At 46.4% G+C, this 23,188-nt stretch overlaps 1 protein-coding gene across 1 annotated transcript in view; it reads left to right on the top strand.

Moving 5' to 3' along the window:
* DNAJC1 (DnaJ heat shock protein family (Hsp40) member C1) overlaps positions 1-12,936 on the top strand; it is a 249,587-nt gene extending 236,651 nt beyond the window's left edge. The window contains exons 10-12 of the mRNA XM_051961314.1: positions 3,927-3,975; positions 7,976-8,391; positions 12,481-12,936. Of these exons, the coding sequence (XP_051817274.1) occupies positions 3,927-3,975; positions 7,976-8,391; positions 12,481-12,549 (534 nt within the window). The 3' untranslated portion in view covers positions 12,550-12,936. The remainder of the gene's footprint in view (positions 1-3,926; positions 3,976-7,975; positions 8,392-12,480) is intronic.
* Positions 12,937-23,188: the final 10,252 nt, after the last annotated feature.

Genomic DNA, 23,188 nt, shown 5'->3' with positions numbered 1-23,188 from the left:
ACTTTATAAGATTTATAAGAATATGAATCATTTCACCATCTGACAAATGATTTAAGGATGTGACTAGGCAGTTTTGGGAAGAAGAGATCAAAGTTATCTTATAAAAATTATCTAAATTCTTAATTGACTAGAGAAAAAAAATTAAAACAACTTTGAGATACCATCTCATACCTATCAAATTGGCTAAAATGATAGAAAAGGAAAATGACAAGTGTTGGAGAAGATGTGGAAAAATTGAGATACTAGAACACTATTGTTGGAACTGATCCATTTTGGAAAATAACTTAGAATTATGCCCAGAGTTATATAATTGGGGTGGCTAAATTGCACAGTGAATACAGTACCAGCCCTGAAGTCAGGAGGATCTGAGTTCAAATCCAGCCTCATGCTTAATACTTCCTAGCTTTTTGTGAAGCTGGGCAAGACAGACCCCAACTACCTCAAAACAAACAACAAAACAAAACATAAATGTATTTTGTGTTTATGTGGTATGTATGTATGTATGTCCTCTGATTCAGGGAGGGAAGGAGAAAGATTGAAATGTAACAAAAAAATTAATTTATAAAGAGAAAAAACTAAATAGGGTGATATGTCCTCAGAAAAAAACAAGAAGACTTGAGTTTTCAACTATACAACCACTTAATCTGGGAACCACCCAATTTGCCTAAAGGCATCATTGATTCTCTGATAATACTATCATTATCTAAGCACATGGTTTCTACCAAGCTGTGGATTAATTTGAAGACTGAGAAATGTGAATTAGTCACCATTTTTATGGGAGACTATGTTTTATAAAGTTCTCTCATCTAGGTCTCATGATAATCATGTATATGTGTGGTAGGTTATACAAGTGTTATTTCCACTATTTTTACAGAAGGGAAACTGAGGTTCAGAGATGGTTAACAGATGTTAAGATTACATAGTTAATAATTTACCCAAGTAAAATTCATGCCCAGGTCTTGTAATTCTAAATCCCATTCTGCTTTCTACTATACTGTAGCTGACTCCCACAGCCCTCATTATAAATCAGTGAGTCAATCAGTAAACATTAAGTTCCTACTATGTACCAGGTATCATGCTAAGTTTTGAATATAGAAAAAAAAGCAAAAGTCCCTACAGGTTACTAATTGTCAGAGGAAATGACTATGTTAGCAGAGAGGCTGAAATTTATAGGTAAATCTTTGAAGTCCAAGAACTAAAAAAGCTGTTTGAGAAGATTTCTCATGATTAGTGGATGTGCTTGATTTGGCTTTCCCGAGAATTTAAAATAGAAAGATCACTTAGATGAAAGGAAGAGCATCTAATTTGTTCTGTCTCTTACAGTGGAATATGAAGGATATTTCAGATTATTACAACAGCGTAGTGCTGAGCACTGGCCAAATTATCCCTTGATATACACTAGCAGTCTCCTAATCAATTCTCTGGATTTGTGAGAAACCTCATTGGTGATACCATCTCAGAAACCCTAATCTCCAGTATTTACACATGAACACCAAACAGCTCATTGAGGTGCCAATTTTTTAAAAATCATTTAAAAAAATTTTTTTTTATTTTAATGCTTTAATCATTGGAACAAGTTTACTGAAATCAAATGAAGACCAAGTGGATGGAGAGGAATATATCGAGTACTTTGCTGCAGCTCTTTATGTAAAAGAAAAAAGAAATTAATACAGAAGTCTGAATCATGACTTTTAAATCAAAATGAAATACAAAATAATGGGTGATGAGGTATTGAGGCAAAAGATATTTTGACCTTTGCAAACTGGCATCCAACTAAGAAATTTTACGCATCCTTAGTGAGAGTATATGTGTTGAGACTAAGACGGTCAGGATTTTGGAAGAATCTAAATCTGAGCCTCAGTGAGCTAGACTGTCATTTGGCCAAGGGCCTGTTGGCAGATTTATTCAAATCAATGTTATGTTTTGTTGGATTTTTAATCACTTTTATTTTGGATTTTTGTTAGCTTTTGAATTCTCTCTATTTCTCTTCTCACACCACCGTACCTCGGGAAGGCAATAAAAACAAAATTTGTTACAAATATGTTAGTCACGCAAGACATAATTCCCAAATTAGCCATATTCCTATAAAAAGAGAAAAAGAAACAAAAAATATTCTCCAATCTGCACTCTGAGTTGGTATGGAGGTAGAGAACATGTTTCATCATGAGTGCTCTGACTGGTTATCATCAACATTTTTAAGTATTTGCTATAAACTGGAAAGTATAATAAGCACTAGTGGTAGAGGAACAACAGAAAAAGTCATCAGAGAGTTTGCATTCTCTAAGAGGAATACATGTCAGTAGTTATATTAAACATAAGATAATTTGAGGAATCAGTCAGTGAGCATTTATTAAATATTTGCTGTGTATAGTAACATATTATGCAAGGTATCATTCTAATGAAAATCAAAATTACTTCCCTGTCCCCAAGTAATTTCATTCTAATGCAAAGACAGTATATAAATAATATCTACAGGATACGTATAGAGTAGATGGAAGACAATCTGAGAAGGAAAGGGGAAGAGAATACTGGCAATTAGGGAGATCAGGGCAGGCTGCCTGCAGGAGGCAGCCCTTCCTCTGTGAGCTTATTTCCTCCTCCCGGGAAAGAGCAAACAGAAATGAATGAGGAAGTCCACTCTTTATCACCACTCCAGTTAGGAGATATAACTTAATTTCTTGGAAAGTAGCAGATCACAGATAATCCTTGTATTGAAAACAAGTCTAAATGGGCAGGGAGAAATATAGCGATGTAATAGTCAGGGGGTGGCTTGCCGCCTCTGGAGGAAATTCTTCCTATAAATCATAAGGCATAAAGGCTAAAATGGAACCCCTGTAAAAGGAGCCCAGCTAACTCCCACAATCTACAGGAAGCCCTACCTAATCACCCTAAACTCTAGTGCCTTCCCTCTATGGATTATTTCACGGGTCTCCTGCCTCCAGCTTGTTTTTAGAGTTTTTTCACTTTGGCTTCCCCATTAGCTCCTTGAGGACTGTCTTGTGCCTTTCTTCGTATCCTCAGCATTTAGCACAGGGCCCAGCACATGGGAGGCACTTAAAATGTTTATCAACTGACTCAAGAAGAGCATGTCAGAAAACGGCTCATCGACGAACACATCATCTGCAGATGTTCTTCCTAGTTCATACAAACGACTTTCCAGCTGCGATATATGTGGGCGACAGCTTTCAGATTTCTACATTGAAAAATAGATATTTTTACCAGTCACGAGCATAAACTTTAAGCCCATCTTTGTATGCAGTTATTCTCCAGCAGAATCCCTCCTTAGTCCAAAGCTTTGGCGTGCTTCAGTCATTGCTAACTTAAATCTCTCCTTGCTATAACTCTATTCTCTGTGGTCCAGTCCTCTCTAAAGACAGAGGAAGTTGGTCTGCTGAGGTCATTTTTTCTTCTACCATTGCATCTGCTCATTAGAGTCTTGGAAGGGGCATCCAAAAATGGCAGCTCAAGTGACTTGCCCAGAGCCACACAGCCAATGTCAGGGGCAAAGCCTGGACCCAGTCTTCCAATTCAAGGAACACCTGTCTAGCCATTATGTCATCATGCTTTCTTTCCAATTTCTCATGCAGTCTGCAGGATCATTGAAGTTTTAGGATTTCTTTGGAGATGTGCGAAATGTCCCTGTCAGGCTCCTTCTTTATTTCCCACTTCCTTACTATGATTATTTCTGAATGGACTGCATCCCAATGATTTATTATACAACCTAGTCTCAGACATTTTATTCTTTTTCCTCTACGCTTTGTACTAGGAGAAAACATGCTTTTGGACTGATTCAGGATTTATTTTTTGGAGCTGGAAGGATGAGAAAAGAAAGAATAGATCTATAGCATCTTTTAGATGGCATTTTAAAATGATGTTTCACGTAAAACTCAGCCATTTCAATATTTTGCTTTTGTGTTTTTAAACAGGTAACAATGAAAGCCAAACAGCTGAAGGATTCTGTGACATGTACCCCAGGTGTGTAAGTATGAGTATTATCATAGTCACTGCAACTGCTTCCTACATATAATCAGTCCCTTTCTTCATTAGGGGCTTGATATGCAGAGATGTTCTAACTTTGGACAGAGCTTCTAACATGAAAATACAACATTTTAAAAAAAAAATGCAACCGAACCACCAATTCCACAGAAACAACTGAGGTGGCAGGCCCTCAGGAGACACTTGGGGAGTCAATGCCTCTGAGTGTGTGACCTGTATTTCAGGTGGCCCCCTGAAAGGTGTCCTGTAGCACAAGTAGGGAACATGAGATCCACAGCCTGTTGTTGCCCACAGTGCTCTTGAATGGAACCCAGATTAAAATGTGATGGGAAATATTTAGCAAAATTTTAAAAAATACAATGGGGGGCAGCTAGGTGGTGCAGTGGATAGAGCACCAGCCCTGGAGCCAGAAAGAGCTGAGTTCAAATTTGGCTCAGACACTTGATACTTCCTAGCTGTGTGACCCTGGGCAAATCATTTAACCCCAATTGCCTCAGGAGAAAATACAACAGAACATAGACAATGTTACCGTGTGGTTTTCTAAGTCAATATGAGCCCTTCAGGGTCCCTATGTATAGTTTAATGACTTTTATTTCTATTTGAATCTGACAGTCCTGATCTAAAACAGGACTTGGTCATGCTGGCCAAAGGGCATAATGGGAGAGGAGGCCATCAAGAAAGCGGTCCCTGAGGGAGGGCGAAGGGGTTCCTGCTGCCTCAGCTTCACCCTTTCAGAAGGGGTCTACCCCGAACGGCCTCATCTGCCTCCTAAGTAAAAGGAGCTTGGCCAGCAGCACCAAACAGTCAGGCACCCGTGGGGCACCCTCAGGAAACCTTGCAGAAGCCCTGTAGAATGCAGAATTCATGGTTTCACTGGAGGAAAACCTGCTGCACGCAGCACTCGCATGCACTCCTGCATACCCCTCGCAGCCTTAGTGACGACTAAGAGCTGTTGTACAGACTGGAACGCACCAAAGACGCGTCCTCCCCAGACTCACCAGCATTTCTTTGGCATCCCTGTGCTTGGGATAGAGAGGCGGGAACTGAAGGAAAAGGGCCATGGGTCCCCTAAAGCCTCATTCCGATCCCAGGTCCACACAGGGATCAATGACCGGCTCCAGCTGCGGCTCCAACAATAAGCCCAAAGGAGGCAGGGAAGCGGACTGTTTGTTCTGCGGCTTGGAGGACTGGGTGAGAGCCTGGCTCCATCCAGTGCTTTGTGAAGCTGGCTCCCTTCCCCTCCCACAGGACTCCCAAGGCTGATCACTAGCCATTGTTTTCTCCTGGGGATCCACTGGTTGATATTTTAATAAAGTGGGGCAGTCTGGGGCAGGAAGCTCTAGCTGAGCTTCCCCATTTCCTCCTAGCAGCTTGCTCACCCCTAAGTGAGAGGAGAAGGGAAGGGAAGGTGGGTCCTGGAGCTAGCATCCACACTCTGAGAGCCCATCTTGGAAGGAACACTAGGAGCAGAGAGGAGAGCCAGCTCCTCTGGTCCAAACTCGTTTACAGAAGGAGAAAAACCATGAAAAGATGAAGTCTAGAATATTGAAATCACTGCCCTTTAGCCACTGCAAAAACACTTTAATCTCATAAAGGACAATTATATCTGTGTGACAAATACATACAGCATATCCATAAGAATGTGGATAGGTTCATGACAGATTAGTTGATTTAACAGCCTTAAAAAGCTTAAGGTCTTATTAGACTTCCCTGTGTGTTGTGGGGAGCCGTCTCTGAGCACCCTTCGTCACCCCCTGATACCTACACGGGTACCCCTGGTATAGCCCTCACTCCCCTGGGCTCCCAGCCGTGCTGCTCCTGGCTGTCAGACCTGCCGTGTTCAGTGTCAAACAAAAACCGCTTCTTGGACCTTGACCCTGTGGGTTATTGGAGATCAGATATTCTAGTCACAGACCCCAAGCAAGGGTCAGATCCTGGTGATGTCACCACTGATTCCCCAGAAAAACAGTCTCATCCTTCCCGTCCTGAATGAAAACGTAGGTGATCGGCTTGGCAGGCCTGAGATACCCACTCTTCTCTGCAGTTATGGAGAGGAGCCTACGCCACGAGGAAAAGGGCCACGAGCGGCTCGTCCTGTTAAGGAGGACAAGGAGACAGGACGACTCGGAGATCCCTTCACCACAATGTCTCACCACCACCCACCCAACAGGACCTAGCTTGCTCACAAAAAACCCTTGCTCGCCCTTATGGTTCCCCTAATTCTGCTCCATATTTGGATAACTGTTTTCTCCTTCCCCCCACTGCCAAATCAGTTGCCCAGTTCTGTTTTCCTGCCTCTAGAACTTCTTTTGTAAACATACCTTCCTCCTATTCCCACCACTATCATCTTAGTAATAATTACATGCTGCCAGCAGATCCGTCCCCCAGTTTGTTTCTCATCTCCATTGTCCCTCCTTCAATCCACCGTACCATTTCCAGGTGGGTATTGAATCCAAGAACATATCCCTTTTCTGCTCCAAAGTCCATGGTGGTTCCCTATTTCCTGAAGTAGAAAGTTCAGATTCCTTAATATTGATTCCTCATATTGAAGACCCTCTGTAGTCTGGTATCCCCCAATTTTTCCAGCTTTCTCTCAACCTGCTTTCCTCTGTGTGAGCTGCAGGACTGAATTGTTCAACATCACCCCCCTGCCCCAGTCCCACTTCAGTGCCTGTGTTGCTTATATTATTTCCTGTGCTGAGAATTCCCTTCTGTTTTCCCCACCTCCTATTTCTACTTCGTGAAATCCTCTCCATCCTCGGAGAGCCTAGTCCAATGCGGTCTCCCTGAAGCTTCCTCCCTGTCCCCAGTAACCACCCTTTGCTCACACGGGGCTTGGTTTGTACCTTTTTCAAACAGTGACTATTAGTCGTATTATCACCATTTGGGGATGTGCTCTAGGAGGCAGGACCCAGATCTCTTTTTCTTTCGATTTTGGTCCTATGCCCAATGTTCTTTACGTAGTGGGTGTGTGATTCGTGTTTCTCTAAGGAGAAGCCAGAAACCAGAGAATAAGTCAGACACCGAGATTCAACCTGCATCGGTGGAGGTCGTTTCTTAGACTAATAACTAATGAAAGCATAGAAAGCTTGGGTGAGCAGCTCCCAAAGCCCAAGACTTGGACTGTCTTTGCAGCTGTACCCACAAACCTTCTCCCCTCTGGGCCCCCAACTCCAGTACCCCAAATCTGGAGTCACTTCCAAAGGCCCTCCCGAGTCCAAAAAGGGAAAGCTTTGGGGAAAAGAGTTCTCACAAAGACGCAGTGGATCAACCTTCTGTTTGAAAACAATTTCATAGTTTGAAAATGTAAAAAGAATGAAACATAAAACAATCGAGGGCTGTGGTTAATCCGAGGTACCTCAAACTATAGGCCAGGAGGCAGGGAAGCCTCCTACAGGAAGTGCTCCTGCCACTCAGGAGGGAAAGAGCAGAGGAGTCACTAATAATCTGGAACTTTCTTTAAATCAGCCATTGGATATGGCTAAAACAACTTTGTCAAAATGACCTCAAATTTCTTTTCACTGACGCTGGGAAATCCAGCAGGCAGCGGGCTATTTCCCTTTGCTGAAACAGCATCGTCATCGCAACTAGCATTTCTCTAGTGCTTCAGAGTTTGAAAAACACTTCCAAATTTCAATATGACATCAGACGCCTAGCTAGCTGGTATTTGTTGTTTTTTTAAGTGTTTTTCAAACTTTAAAGTACTATAGAAATTATCATTATTGCTGTTGTTCCATTGTTTTAGCCGAAGAGAACAACCTACCTGCAGAGTTTTTAAACAGAAATTTGGGGTTATTTTGACAAAATAGTTTTAGTCATTTTAAATGTGCCTTTATAGTTAAAACAATGGATTATGAGTGAGAAGTCCACTTTTTCACCTCCTAGATGGGCCCTTTCCACATTAGGAGTCACTTCCCCCTCGGTTCTGTCCCTTCTGGGCCCTGGCGCTCCCCACTAAGCCCTTCTTCCTTTCCCACAGGCCTGGTTAGACTGTCAGAACTCAAGTCCACAGCCCAGACCGCCAAGCCCTCTAAAGGGGCCGTGACCTTGTCTGACCACCTCATCACTCAGAGGGAAGAGGAGGTGGTGGAGGAGGCGGACGGGGACATAGCGGGAACCGAGCCCGAAACCAGGCCCAGGAGGCGCAAACCCGGGCCGAGGGAGGAGGCGGAGGAGAGGCCCCGTGGGAGGCGGCAGAAGGACTTCGACATCAGCGAGCAGGACCAGGAGAGTGACGAGGAAGGGGCCGGGAGGAGGGCGCGGGGCCGGCCGCCGGCTGAGGAGCTGTGGACGCAGAGCCAGCAGAAGCTGCTGGAGCTGGCCTTGCAGCAGTACCCCAAGGGCACGTCGGACCGCTGGGACAAGATCGCCAAGTGCGTGCCGGACAAGTCCAAGGTCAGTCGTTCCGGCAAGGGCCGGGCTTGTGGTGGCTGTCCCTCATCTCCCCAGCCATCGCGCCCTTTCTTTATAAATGACCCCTCTCGTGACTCCTCCGTGGTCTTCCCGGATCTATGCGCTTATTAGGGCTCAGCTAATTAGAGCTTGGTGTTGATGGAGTCAAGGTCGCAGGCTCGGCCCTCTTGCAGACCGCTTGCTCTTTGACAGAAAACTTGATTACAGCGAGCCTCCCGAATGCCCCCCACCCCCATCCCATCAGGTCTTGTGAATGTTCACAGTTGTTCAGAAGGGATGCGGCTGAAGCACAACCAGCAAGCAAAGGTTGCTGTTGGAGACCAGAGGCCCTGGGTTCAACTGCCAGCCTTTCCACTCCACTTTGTGTCTGGGCATAAATCCTAGGGTTTCCCCGGGGCCCCACAGTTTCCTTATCTGGAAAACCAAGGCACTTTAGCCTAGGACCATGACCTTTTAAAAAATATAGATTTGATGGTTGCATTTCCACCTAATTGGTTTCCTTTGGGGGCCTGTGTACTTTGCTTTCTGCCTTTAAAATACGCTTCTGAAAAGGGGTTCATAGAATTCCTCAGACTTCTATCAAAGAGGATCCTCCCCGTTCTAAATCTTAAGAGCAGCCCTGCTCCAGAACACCCACAACAGCCAGCCATGTTTCTGTCTTCTTGGAAAGCACTGGCCACGTGAGGTGAAAACAAAAATATGTACAAAATCACATGACCTGAGCCCCACAATGGGACCTCTGCGTATCTCAGAGAGCATCCCCACAGTCCCCACTGGCTCCCTGATTAATTGTAAAACACCTGGCAGGAGAAGCGCGGGTCGGCTCGGCTTCCGCGACCCACCCTGCGGCTTGGCGAGCAGCCTCCCACCCCGGCACCCTCGGCCAAATCCATCTGTAAACGACTCCCGCGTGGAGCCTGAAAGAAGGCAGGCCGTGGGAGGCCCTCACCTTGGGAATTGCCTTCCCCTCCGAGTTGCCAGTTCACTCTCTTGTGCTTTGGGGTGTGATCTCTTCGAGTTGGGTCTTTCTTGACACAAAGGGAGTCCCGTGGGTGTTATTTATTGTAATAACTGCTCTTCAGTTGTAGCTGTATTCAGAGACCAGACCGGGCCACCAGGAACACTTTCAGATATCAAAAGAGCAAATCTCTGTTCTGTTGGATGTGCCTATCACTTAATAGCCTCTGGGCAAATTGATGTTCATTTAAATTCTTGGGTTTTTAATTGAAATTCTGTGTTAGAAAATGCAGCTTGTGGCCATGAATGTGTCTAAGACCCCTGCTTAAGAACATCAAGCCGAGACTTCTGATTGAGCCGAACAGGGAGACTCGGATCTGCCCCATCTGCGCCGGGCCTGCCTGGCATCTGTCCACATCTGTGACCCCTTTAGAAGCCTCAGCAGACATTTCTCCATACTCGATTCGTTCAGACAAGAAGGGATCTTGTCCTGACAACTTCCGTAGATAAAGAGACCCTGAACGGACTCATTGTATGGACATTTTCAGTCCCTAGTTAGGAGTCATCTTCTGGGAGCTGATTTATTTGCTCACCTTAAAAGTATCGGATATAGGACCAGGCCACTCGGGAGGCTGTTGGCTGCCCTCCCTGGTACCCTGTCAGTTGGACGGAGGACGCTGACGGTGGAGGCTGGCTGGGGGGGAGGAGAGGAGGTTCAGAGCTGGGGACAGGGGTCCGGGTCAGCTGGGACCAGCTGGGACCATTTCCTTCCTAGTCATCGGTAGGTAGGAAACAGCTGCTCTCTCAGGGATGCAATATGTTGGTTACTTGGGAAGAGAAGGTTCTCTAAAAGACACGATGTTCACACAAAATCCATGTATGCTCCTCGTTCAAGACTTTGGCCACAGCTACCTTTCTGTGTTAGAGGTTTTCCTTTTTAGTTATAACAGGTTGGATTCTGCAGAGACTTTCAGGCAGAGGTTCTTCTCTATAGGTAATGATGGACAGCGGGAAATGGAGGGAACCGGAGCAAAGCGACGTGGCTCTCGGGGGGAAATACACAGCGCGGCTTACGTCTCACCAGCGTGGGGGCCCCGCGATCTCTGCGAGCGAAGGTCAGGGTGGGGGCCCTGAGTCTAAGACCTCTTAGCTGCTCTCTCATGTAAAACCACAAAACTAAAACAAAGCCAAAGTTTCCAGGAAAGGGAAAGAATTCCAAAGGAATCGAACACTCGGGCCCTTCCGCCCTGGGCCCGCTGTGCGTGGCTCGGCCAAGCCAAACGTCTCGGTGAGCAGGCTCGGGGGACCCTGGACCACTGGCCCTGCCAGCGAGGAGCCCCGTCCTGCAGTTAATAAGATAACCAGTGAGGATCATCCGAGGCAGAGAGATAGTAGTAAGTTCACATTCTACCTTCTTTTCCCCTACAGTGAACAAATGGACAATTTCTTTCCCCTCTATCTCTTCTCTTAGTAAGGAACTGAAGTCTGGGGGGTACAGTTCTTCAAAGTGACTGTATGAGAGAAGCTCACATCCCAAGGCAAAACTTCTTGAGCCCCAGAAGTGGAAGAGCACAATGTAGAGTCCGTAGGCTGCGGGTGCAGGCCAGAGGTCCCTTATTTCTAGCGCTTGGTTCGTCAGAGGGGTCAGGGACGCCGTGCTGACAGGGGCCGGGGGAGACCGATGCAGTGGCCTGGGCCGCTTGCTACGAGCAGCCATCCCACACTCGGGTGCCCCCTGGAGAAGAGGGAAGCTGGGGCTGTCCCAGACCCTCAGCCTTTAGAGGATCCCAACTGCACTATCCCCAGGTTCTCCTCTCCTGAGCGTTGTGCCCTAGTCCAAACCAAGGGCCACCGGCCCCCCAGCGGGGAAGAAGGCATCCTTCCCCACACTTTGCCTTAGGGGCCAGGACTCCCACTTAGTGAGGTGCAGACAGACAGAGGTTTGGCAAGGCGGGGAGGGACGGGCCAGAGAAGGGAGGCGGCTGCAGTTACACGAGGCACATGGGGTCGGGAGTGAGAAGTGGGGTGAGGGATCACCCCATCTAACAGTTTCGCGCACGTGGGAAACAGACTCAGAAGGCAGCGAGGAGCTCCACGGCCCGGACTCCGGCCTCGCTCCTGGGACGGCTCAGCAGAACGCCGCTTGCTTTTAGTACCTTCTTAATGTTGTGAAGTAGGGCCCCCACCCTGACCTTCGCTCGCAGAGATCGCGGGGCCCCCACACTGGTGAGACGTAAGCCGCGCTGTGTATTTCCTCCCAAGAGCCGTGTCGCTTTGCTTCGGTTCCCTCCATTCCCCGCTGTCCATCATGAAAGCGACTGACAGGAATTGGGGTCTTGCCCTCGCTGCCTCCCCAGGCCTCTCCCCAACGCTTCCCAGGGCGAGCGTCCTCCCTGCCGCGGCTCGCTGCCCCAGATCTCAAGCCCTTGTCCTGCCTGACTGCCTGCTGGCCATCTTCCCCCACCCCTCCCACTAACTCTCAAACACAGAGTCATCATCTTTTGCTCAAACCTTGGCACCCTCCCACCTCCGTGCCCCCAGACATCTGGGGTCACAACCTTGGGCTCCCCCATAATCCTCTTCGTCTCCTCCCACCTCCAACTGGGATTTGTACCTGAGAGTCATGTCTCCCACCCTTTGCTCCCCTTCACCTCGGCACTGGTCCTCCAGGCTGCCAGCCGGGCCTTGGCCAGTTGCTGTAACATCCCGCCCTTTCTCTCCTCCGGCTCACCCAGACCTGGAATGGTCCTCGCCCACATTTTTGTCCCGGGAGATTTTTCCCCTTCCTTCAAGGAAGACTTCATTTCCCTGTTCCTCCTCCCTCCTTTTCTGTGTCTTTTTGGACCTTTTCCAAACATGTCTCTATTTCCATATTGTCTTATTTACTTACTAGACCATAAGTTCCTCAAGAGCAGGGGCCACTTGTTCATGCACATAACAGGGGCTTGATATTTGTTAAATATTTGTTAAATTTGAATTTCCAACTTGACCTGTAAAGGGATGATTTTATGGCATCTGTCTCACTCGAAATCGGATCTAAGCTCCCTGAAAGATACCCAGTGTAAACATCACACTAGGATGTGCAAGTAAAAATCTTCACCTTTCTCCCTACAGGAAGAGTGTGTGGCTCGATACAAGCTGCTGGTCGAACTAGTGCAAAAGAAAAAACAAGCCAAGAGCTGAATCTTCTGGAAGAAGAATTTTCCAGAACGAGAGAATATTTTAAATGTCATCTGCAGTGATTTGCATTTTTGTACCTCAGTATTTCTATACGTCATGTGCCTTAGTAAAAGAAAATACCAATAAATCTTATGCCATCTTGCTTAAACATCGACTGTGTTAAAGAAACTAAACTGTATTTTTGCCTTTGAAGAACTATTTATCTAGCACTTCATTGTAAAGTGTCAACTGTTTTGGAAAACTTCAGACTCATAGTTTCCTACTGGTTAAGACTATGTTTCTGTGATTGCGTGTGTGTGAGTGTGTGTGTGCAAGCATGCATCATGTCTGTGGGAAAAGGAACATATGTAAACAATAAACCAATATGTATTAAAAATATGTTTCAGCAAAGTCATGGCCATCCTTGAAACACTTAAATGATCAGTATCTGGTTGAGTCTGTGAAAGGGTTACAGAAGCCCCGGCCCTCCGCCATGCACGGGACGGGGAGCAAGCTGGGTTGCGGTCGATGTCCTGGTCTGGGAACTCGGGATGGGGTTTCCCCGACAACTGGGTTTCAAGATTCCAACAGCAGAAACGACGTCCCACCACATAGTAACCCTTGTGGCTCCCGGCCCAATCGGGCATACGAACATGTGAACGGCTTCTCCGCACTGGGCCCCACTAGTCTCTCACCTGAATTTTCTCTTTGTCCCATTCCCAGCTTGCTGGCGTGCCCTGCCAGTGCCCTCCTTCCCCCCCCTCCTAATGAACGACTGCCTGGCACGGCGCTGCTCCACCAGCCTCCCAAGCAAGGGCACCAGTCAGTCAATTGCCAAGACCCAGGCCCTGTCCGCCCCCGGAGGCCCAAGCCCGACTGGTCGGGGCAGCCCAGAGGACAGAGCCCTCTGCCCACTGGCAAAGCAGCTTTGGAGATGGGGCAAAGGCAGACAAAGCGTTCAGCTAGTGATCTGCTTCCTTTATCTTGGAGGTACCTTAACTGGGAGGCAAGGTCAGAGACGGAGAGTGAGATCCTGGCACTCAAAGTTCTGTCCCAGTGTCGTGGAGCAGCTTCCCCTGGTCAAAGGAACTGGTCGAGCCATTTAACAGCCGTGGCCATTCCACTCTGGGGTGGACAGCCCCTATTTTTCAAGACATGACTTTGAGTGATTTCCCAAAAGATGAAAGTAGAGAAGTGAAGGTCATCATCCAGAACAAAGAGTGACAACCCAGAATGTTGTTGTTTTGTCAGAAGAAAACTTGCAGTTTCTCTTTCCCAGAAGAGAATGAACGTTACCTTACTCTGTAACTAACGGAAGGAGCAGGTGACGGGGAAGAGAGCCACTGCCTTCATTGCTTGCTTCCCAGACATCCGGCTCTTAAGCACGACGACTAATCACAAACTTGCATTTGTATCGGGCACCTCAATTTTTAAAGCACTTTTATATATAGTTATAATTCCTTCCCTCTTTAACATACTGATTCTTTCCTTTTTTCCCTGAACCACTGGGAAAGTTCAGTTAAAAATCCTTGATGTTCTCAAAGACCAAAACCTTACCTTAGAAGAGACTGACTCTGTTCCCAAACACTGCTGAATGGCAGCTCCCATCTCCTCTCAGCGATTTGGAGAATCAGCTTAGAAGGTTAGAATGATGCCGTTGATGGTTGGCAATGTTCTTTTTTCATGTGGGATGGAATCTTTGCCCCTACTTTTCTAATTATTAAAAATTCAAGTTCTTAAAATTATTATCTTATTAAAAATTTAAATGTGTTCATCTGTAGACCACACTCACTTAGTTCTTCTGTGGAAGCCTGATGTTGGGCCCACTCGAAATAAGTATTTTTTTTTATCTCAACCTACATATGTTTGGCAAACATCCTGATTTCCTACATTCCTATGCTTTGCTCTTTTCTCCATAAGTGATATCTTTTCACAGTCTGTCCTCCAAAGGAAAGTGAAAGAAGTTTCCTTTTGCAAATAAATATTTAGGGAACATCAAAGTCTGTGTCTTCCCCTTGAGTCCTCTGACATCTGAGTGTTTCACACACACATATATGTGTATGTGTATGTATGCTTTTTCACCCATAAGGCAAAAAGCTCCCGTCACTAGCTGTTTTAAGGAATGGTTTTGTCCCTCCAAGAAATTTTTTCTAAAGCTACTTTGGGAAACCTTTGGATTCCACATCTTTTAGACTTTAGTGAGGAGGGAGCCCACACGCAGAATTCACATGCCGCGGAGGCCTGGGGCCTCCACCTCAGGAGTGGTCATGGTGTGTGTTTGGCGTGTCAGAGGGTCTGGAGTGAGAAGGGGTTCTTAAGATCCGACTGTTCCCATCTCTCTTTCCATGGAACATTGGAACAGTTGGTGACCCAACTCCGGCCCCCAAGAAAGATTGGTAATGCTGAGGTTGCGGGGCCCAGTGTCTGGGAGAAAAGGGTCTGTCAATCAATCAGCAAAGTCGTGATCTGTGGTTTTTTGTCAATATAAACCCTTTTCTGTCGGACTGGATTTTGCGGCTGACTCATCCTCTGTGAGACCGTTTGTCCTTCCCCCATAATCCCATAGCTATTGTCACGAAATAGAAGTGAGGAAAATGTAAGATTCCTTATGGGAACCCACGAAACAACAACAATGAATCGGGTTATTTAGTCTGGCAGACGAGGGGCCTCTAATTAATGGTTCTCAAGTGCCACAAGCTTCCAGAATTGTGGATTTGAAAATCTGAAGGCTTCAGAGCCGTTGCCTGCTTCCCTTTCATAAAGCAAACACCTAGATTTGCAGAATCGCTTGAGTGGCGGCCAAGGCACCGGGTTGATCGTGGCAACATCGACGAACACCTTCGGCCCCACAGCCGTCCTCCTCCCTCTGTCCATGGCCGTGATGTGGTTACTACAAAGGTCCCGGGCCTGGGGGGTCCCGGAATTTCTCTGTTCCAGGCCTAGGCCGGCATTTGTAGCCAAGCGACATCAATAGCGACTATTTACGGAGCACCCACTACCAGGCACTGTACAGTTTTCATCTCACTTATTACAATTAGTGCTTGGTCCTCACAACAACTGCGAGGCGGTAGGGCTGTCTCCGATCCCATTTTACAGATGAGGAAGCGGAAGCAAGCACGGCCTTTGCCCAGCGCCAGGCGGCCAGTAAGCGTCAGAGGCCGGATTTTCCTTAAGACCTTCCTGCCGGGGCTCGTGCCGCGGCCCTTGCGCCATTTGATGATTATTCCTTCGATACTTCAAAACCCTCAGCTCAGCTGCCCCAATGTCTTGCCCGGCTCCTCCTGCTCTCCACGCAGCCGCCCACCCCCGGCGGGTCCACTCAGAGGAGGCGCCGCAGCCCAAACAAGCCATAGACGGCCGAGGCCCCGTGACCCGCGCGCTCCTGACTCTCCAAGGCCCTTGTGAGGAGCCCGGGTCCCCTGCGCCGTGCGGGCTGCCGAGTGCTGTCCTCGGCCTTTCCAGAACTCCGCCGGCGCCGCCAGAAACCCAGAGGAGAAGGCGGTGATGGGGGGGAGGGCGGGGAAGACCGGGGGTGGGGGGGGAGAGGAAGAGAAACAACTCCCGACCCCAGCGCCTCCAAACGGAGCTGGGAACCGCACCAGCCAAGCCCTGACGGGGAGCCGCTCTCCAGCCCGGGTGGCCGCGGAGGGATGGGGCCCACAGAGACAGGCCAGACAAAGGAGGCTCCGGCCCGGGCCGGTGCTCTGTTCCGGGCCCGCAGCGCCTTCCGAGAAAGGAGTGGGTCCAGGGGCAAGCGCCGGCCCCCAGCTCCTCCGCCACGGCCGTGAATGCACCTGGGAGCTCGTGGCTCCGCGGCTCCCGGTAGGAATCGGCTGTTGCTCGGCCGCACCAGCCTCCAGGCGCGAAGCCGACTTTCCCCCCGAGCAGGGCGCCTCGGGAACGCCCAAAGCTGGCAGGGCCCAAGCCCCGGGCCTCGGCCAACGCCCCCAAGAAGGCAGGCCGCCGCAAGGCCAGTCCCCACGTCAGGTGGGGGCAGCAAGAATGAATCTGGGGGGGCCTTGTTCGGAACGGCTGAATAAGTCACAACTATGGAATAGCGGAGAAGGTGGATCCAGAAAAAACAATGCACAGCGACTTGGGGAAGACTTCTATAACTGATGCAAAAAAAAAAGTAGAACTAGAACAATTGCTATAATGACCACCACAACAGCAGCAACCTTGAAAAAGTGAGGAGCTCCGATCCGAGTACTGATCAGCCACAATTCCAGAGGACGAATGAGAAAACGGGTTACTCCCCTCTTGAAAGCAAAGTGAAGAACTCTGGGTGCAGAACGAGAGGAATTTTTTGGACATGACTAATGTAAACGTCTATTGATGGGTTTTATTTTTCTTTCATTCACAATAGGGGAGTTAGGGGCAGTGAATTAGGGTGGGAGGCTGGGAAAGCAGATTTCTGCTGATTGAAAAAAAATCCAATTTTAAAAAGCCAAGGTTTACTTCCATGTATCAGAGCAGGACTTTAGCGGAAGATTATTAGCAGTAGTTTTATTAAATTCATAGTTGTTATTCCCTAAAGCTACACTTTCAGATTTGATTTCCATCTTAAGTCACTTGTAAAAACAAAACTGCTATTTCTCTCCTGGCTGGGGCCATCCCCATCTCTAAGTCACCTGTAAACCCAGTAGTGATAATATGGTTACATGGTGGGCCAGCCCCATGGTCTTTGTTTTGGCAACATTCCCAGTCCCTTGTTTGAATAAACTACTTGGCCTTCAGCCTTAGCCTTGATTCACTTGGGAGACTGGATTATTACCCTGTAAAACTGAGAGGTTACAATCATTTTCCCTCTGATTCAGGAGAAGGAAATGCTCCTTGCAGAATACAGAGTAGAAACCACTTTAGCAATCTGATTTTCAGGGAAGACTGCTAATTTGGGAGGAGGAAAAAACACACCCAAAAACCCACTTCTTCCAAAAGTGGGATTGACCCAGGAAGCTTTTCTGCATCGCCCTAGGTTGGGATGGCTACTGGTTTTTAACTGAAATATATGTGTTAAGGGAGATTTGATTTTGAGATGCATAATTGCAATTCACCAAAAACCCAAAAAAATAACAATTTAATGAGGAACTCATGGGGCTAAGAAAGAGTTCAAGTTATGGCCCCAGAGCTGATAACAGGCAGGTTTCCCTCTCACCATCTATGTGATGTCGCTTTGGGCTGGGAGCAATATTAAACCAGCATCTCTCAGACATGTTTCTTTAGACATGAAGTCCCTTTTCCTTACATCCTTCCAGGATATTTTTAAAGGCACAAAGACACCAGGACTGCAGCAGCAGTAGCAGCTTAAAAGAGAAATTTCTTTGGGAAGCTGATCAACAAAGCTAAGAGAAAGGCAGTAGAAGCTGCTGCCCTGCTACTTCTCTTGAACAACCATAATGGATGTCTTTCCAGAATTATATGTAGCAGATTTTCAACTACAATTACATTCCATTTTCACTGAAGACTATTTTACCAAAAATTCCCATTTCTCTAAATGAGTGAATTCACTAGTCATGAGACAAGAGAGAAAAAATCTGAGCAGGGCAGATCCTTCCTATGATTCAGAGAGAAAAAAGCAGCCGTTCACACATTTGTAGTGGCGGCCAGCTTTACAGAGAGGGACTCTTCCATGATGACAGGACCTGACAGAGCTTGTGTCCTTGCTGCAGGACCAGCTCTTTATCACAAGGAAGCACTGGGCCCTCAGAGCCAGAGGACTCCTCCTGGACCATCTAGTTCAAGTTCCTCAGCACCCTCTCTCCAAGAAAACAGGCCCAAGAGAATTAATTGGCTCATGCAAAGCCACCTGGGGGCTAAGGGTTCATAGAACAAGGATTTCAACCAAGTTCTCCGATTCCAAACTTAGCACAACACACTTTCTCCTGAATTGCTGCTGAGAATTATTTTTAAGACTAAATGGTTGACTTCTGTGTTTACAGAACAATTGGTCCCAATGTATTGCAGGAAAACAGGACTTTATTCTTGTCAACAGCAGGCAGTTTGGAGTCCATTTCCCATGGTCCTACTTTCCCTTCTTGGGTAAGTAAGCCGTAGATATTCCTTGCTGAAGACTCTAACGAGGGGAACCTTAGAGTCCTTGTGCAGTCAGAATCCCGGAGGGCTGGTCGGGCTGGTCGGGCCAGTCAGGCCAGTCCTTTGGGGGAAGAAGAGGCCCTAGCTTGTCATCAGAGCCATCCGGTGATTCTCTCTTGGCTTCTCATAGGGATGCTGTCTGTGGCTCCCCTCACTGCCTGCATGGCTGTGGCCCAATTGCAGCTGAAGATTTAATCCCATCTGGAGGGCACTGCAGAAGCAATTTTTCTCCCTTGCCTTAGCTGGCATCTTCTCTGCGAAGAGCAACAGGCAATAAGGACAGGGGAGGGAGAAAGCCAGAGTCCCCAGACTCTTCAGAGCTCCCCACAAGCCTGCACTTGGCCTTGGCAATGGCTGGGAATATGACGGTGTCCGATGATAAAGGGCATCCCCCTCCCCCAAGGCACAGACTCTAGGATGGTGGACACGGCCCTTAGCCCTGGAGCCAAATGAGGCCCCACTTAATCACCCTAACCACCTATGAGCTCTTGGTACAAGAGATAATGACCTCACTGAGGGAGGGATGGGGGGAAGAGAGAGCAGGGTTGGTTTGGATCTTAGTTTAAGATTTGTTCGACTGCTAGGTTCTCATCTGGTACTGTACTATCAGACACTGTACCTTTTGGGGTCAGATTTTGATCCAGGTGCCAACTCAAATAAAGGGACCTGAAGTTCCCAGCAGTGGAGAAAGGGCCACAGGAACCATAAAGAAGATTCTGAAAAAAGCTGACACTTCAGAATCGAAGAAGTTGATGAATCACTAAGGGAATGGAAGAGAGAGGCTTTACAGGCCAGTGTGGAAGGACAGAAATCAGTGACGAGACTGGCCTGGCCTATGGTCCGCTTAGCCAAGGCAGGACAGTGATTACTCTTAGAGATCTGCCACCCCTCCCCAGGAATAGTATTGCAGTCTCTGCCCACGTGAACATGAACACTTCAAAACAGGATGAAGCCCCAAACTATGCTCTGTGCGAACTTCTAGGGCCACCCCTGATCCTTCAGTCCCAAGCAAAGGGAGGGAGGCCTCACGGGGCTCCTCAAAACCAACAGACACAAGGGGTTGACTGATGCCTGTAGGACCAACAGGGACTAGCAAATCTGGATGAAGTCCAACCTGTGCCCTGAGAGCCGCAGTGGGAGTCCTCCCTGCTGGGCAGAGCTAGTGGATTTGGAGAAGGGACTCTAGAGGGATCCAGGACAGAAAAGTAACAGACACAAAAAAGAGCAGACAGCAGAATTAAAGTTCTGTTTCACTAAAAAACAAAAAAGAAAACATTCTCAAATCTAACATACTGTTAACTGAAATTCTAGGCCAAAAGTTTTGGGGTTTTTTTGAGGGGGGGGGGCATGGAAAAGCATGCACCTTATTCTGTTTAAAGAATTCTACATGGACATTTCAGCTGCCGGAAACACCTGTCTGTACTTGCTCTAGGGAGGAGATGAGGAGAGTGAGAAACACTGTTGTAACATGAACGGTGCTGGTGCCAAAAATGTGAAATCTCCTAATTGGTCCGTCTGCTTCTTAAGGGAGCCAAATGAAAAACACCAGATGCATTAATCAGAGTATGGAAAAATAAAATAAAATAAACTCAATCAGAAAAAAAAAAGTTGGATTTTTTTCATTAAAAGATTGTTCCATATAGAAATATTTTCACTTATATCTATATGATAAAAGATAACTTTTTGAGTATTTTATTACACAACCTCAACTCCTATCCCCAGCCCCCCCCCCAAAAAAAAAGGCTCATTGCACAACAGGGATAGAATTGAAACATGTAATCACAAAAAAAAAAAAAAAAAAAAAGACCGCCAATCACTCAATTTCAGCACACCTTTGTGCTCACATTGCAATAAATGGTCTTACCTTCCCCTAAGATGCTGTGAACATAAATGAAAATACTCTATTTCCAGTCCTTTGAAATTATGCTCTTCCAAGGAAACTGACCACTATATATGGGCCAATTCTCTTCTCAGTTTTCATTTTAGAGGCCTGTACTTTTCACAAACTAGATTGCTAGTAGAAGAAAAACTCAACCTTTAAGTCACAAAGGTGACTCACTCCAGCTTCACTTTCGGACAGAGCTGTTCCTTCACCTGCTAGGAGGGAGCTTGTGCAAATGTGTTCATCCCCATATTATCTAGAAGGAAACAGAGTTGGAAGAATGGGCATCTTCTCCAGGTAAATGTCTCTCACTCCAAGTCTGGGGCTTTCTTCATCCGAGAATTAAAAATTCTTTTTTATTTCAATGATTGTCTAGAATGAACTTTGCACCGGCCCTGGCTCCAAAGAGGAGCAGCTTCCCATCTCCCTCCGTTTCCTGGGAGAGAGAAGGGGTGGATAGTAGTTGGGCACCGTGCTGCCAGTGGGGTTGGATGCAGCCATTCTTGTTGGTTGTTTCTGCTTAGACAGATTTTGTGGTCATTGTGGAAGTTAAGCTTTGCTGGTTGGGACGAACAGGAGAACTGTACAGCATTAGGAGATACAGCACATCCCCATCAAGAGGTACATTGGATTATTTTGAAGTAACCAACCTCCCAGGATAGGACTTTTTAAAAAAGAAAAAACAGCTCATCAGATAACCCAAAATGATATGATTGGTCAAGAAATGCAGAGCACAGGATCATATGGACATCCTGTTCATTCTTGTGAACATCCTTCTCAGGACCTTCTTCCTCTTCTCAACCTCCATCTCTGTGTTCTTAAATCTTATACCTAGAGTTCGAGCTTGGTCTTTACACTCATTCTCTTACCAGAAAACCTATAGGACAATTCACCAGAAGAAGAAAAATAATCTTGGACTACTTTAATGACATACCTTTGCCTCCAACCCAATTTACCGATTCCAGCTCATTTCAGATTTTTTTCTGTGTTGATTCCCATGAGCCTCTCAACCTATCTTCCTAATTTATGGCCCACTACTTTTTAGAAGTCAGACATTTCACTGTTTCCCCGTTACCCCAGACCCCGGGACAGAAATGCTCATTTTGACTTTGTTCCTGCTGTTTTCAACATCGTCTCACTTTACTCTCCAACTGGTCAAATGTCACCCATCCTTCCGAGTCTTGGATGCCACCTTCCCGGTGGCTCTGGCCAAACTCTAGGCCTCTGCTGCCAACATCCTTGAGTTCCCTACTTTTTCAACCTCAGCATCATCCCACACTTTTCCTCTAGTGCCCATCAAGTAGGTGGTGGTTTATCACTGCAAGAATTTCAGAGGGCTGGCTAGTCTGTCCAACATTTGAAGAATCTGCATGATGACTGCTTGAATAAATGCTCAAAACCCAAGATGAGGGGGAAACAGCCCATTGCACTTGTGGTTATACTTGCATCAAGTCTAGACTTGATTCTTTTAAACTTCCATACATTGTTCCTCATTCTTCCCTCCCATTGGGGCCAAGTAAAATAAGTCTTAATTCCTTTCACATGACAACCCTTTCTATGCTTAGTTTTCATGCCCAATCCCACCACCTCTCTCTTCTCCATGCTAAATATTCCCAGTTCTTTCAACTGATCTTCCTACAATGTGGACTTGAAACTCACTGCCACTGGGAGTTGTCTTTTTCTGGATGGGCTTGAGCTTATCAATATCATTCCTAAATGTTCTTAGACGTGAGCACAGCACTCAAGAAAAGGTCCAATGAAGGTGCATCCTAGAAATCATGCTTGCACTCCATCAAGATGTCAGACTAACCTTATTTTCTTTCATGCAAGTTTGCCAGATTGACAGCTATGTGTGTATGTGTTAGTGTACAGGTGTGCATGTGGGAGGAGGAGAGGGATGAATGTTCTAGACATGATTCTAAATTTTAGTAAAAATTTGATAAAATATTTCATCCTGTGCTTAAATGAAAAAATGCAAAGGTATAGATTTTTATTTGTACAATTACACAGATTTGGAAAGAGCTCAGTGGGCTCACTTTTACCTCTTAGGTCAAGGTTCTTAACTTTGTGTCTGATAAAGTCATGGATCCTTCTCAGAACATTTTTTAAATGAAAACAAACAAACAGGATTACACATTCAATAAAAACAAGTTTACAGACTCCATAAACATAACATAAAAACTTAATCACAATCTGGTTCCAGATGGCCTTTTTAGGCTTATTGCTTTGCTCCCCTTTACTCAGTCCATATTCCAGCCAAACACAAGCTTACCTGCTGCTGCTCCTTGAATCTGACACATCTCCCACCTGTTTGAACACAGATTGTCCCCCAAGTTTGGAATGCTTTTCTCACTCCCATCTCTGAAAATCACTCCTTTCCTTCAAAAACTCAGCTTTTTTGCTATTTTCTTTGGAAAATTTTTCCCAATTTCCTTTCTCCATCAGTCAATAAGCAATTATTAAACATGTCCTTTGTTTCTGGCACCATACCAAGCACTGGAATTGATCACTTTTGTGCCTAATGGTTTAATGGGTTTTATCTACCAATCAAATACTATCTCCCTGAAGGCATTTTGCTTTTTTATATCTAATACCTAGAACTTAGTGCCTTACATATAAGTGCTTAACAAATATTTGTTAGATTGGATTGATTAGAGGGATACAGAGAAGTATACAGATATACACTGA

The sequence above is a fragment of the Antechinus flavipes genome, chromosome 5, assembly GCF_016432865.1.
Source record: "Antechinus flavipes isolate AdamAnt ecotype Samford, QLD, Australia chromosome 5, AdamAnt_v2, whole genome shotgun sequence".
In the NCBI taxonomy this organism is placed as follows: domain Eukaryota; kingdom Metazoa; phylum Chordata; class Mammalia; order Dasyuromorphia; family Dasyuridae; genus Antechinus; species Antechinus flavipes.
Note: the sequence above shows the minus strand (reverse complement) of the source record. Positions and strands in the feature narration are given on the sequence as shown.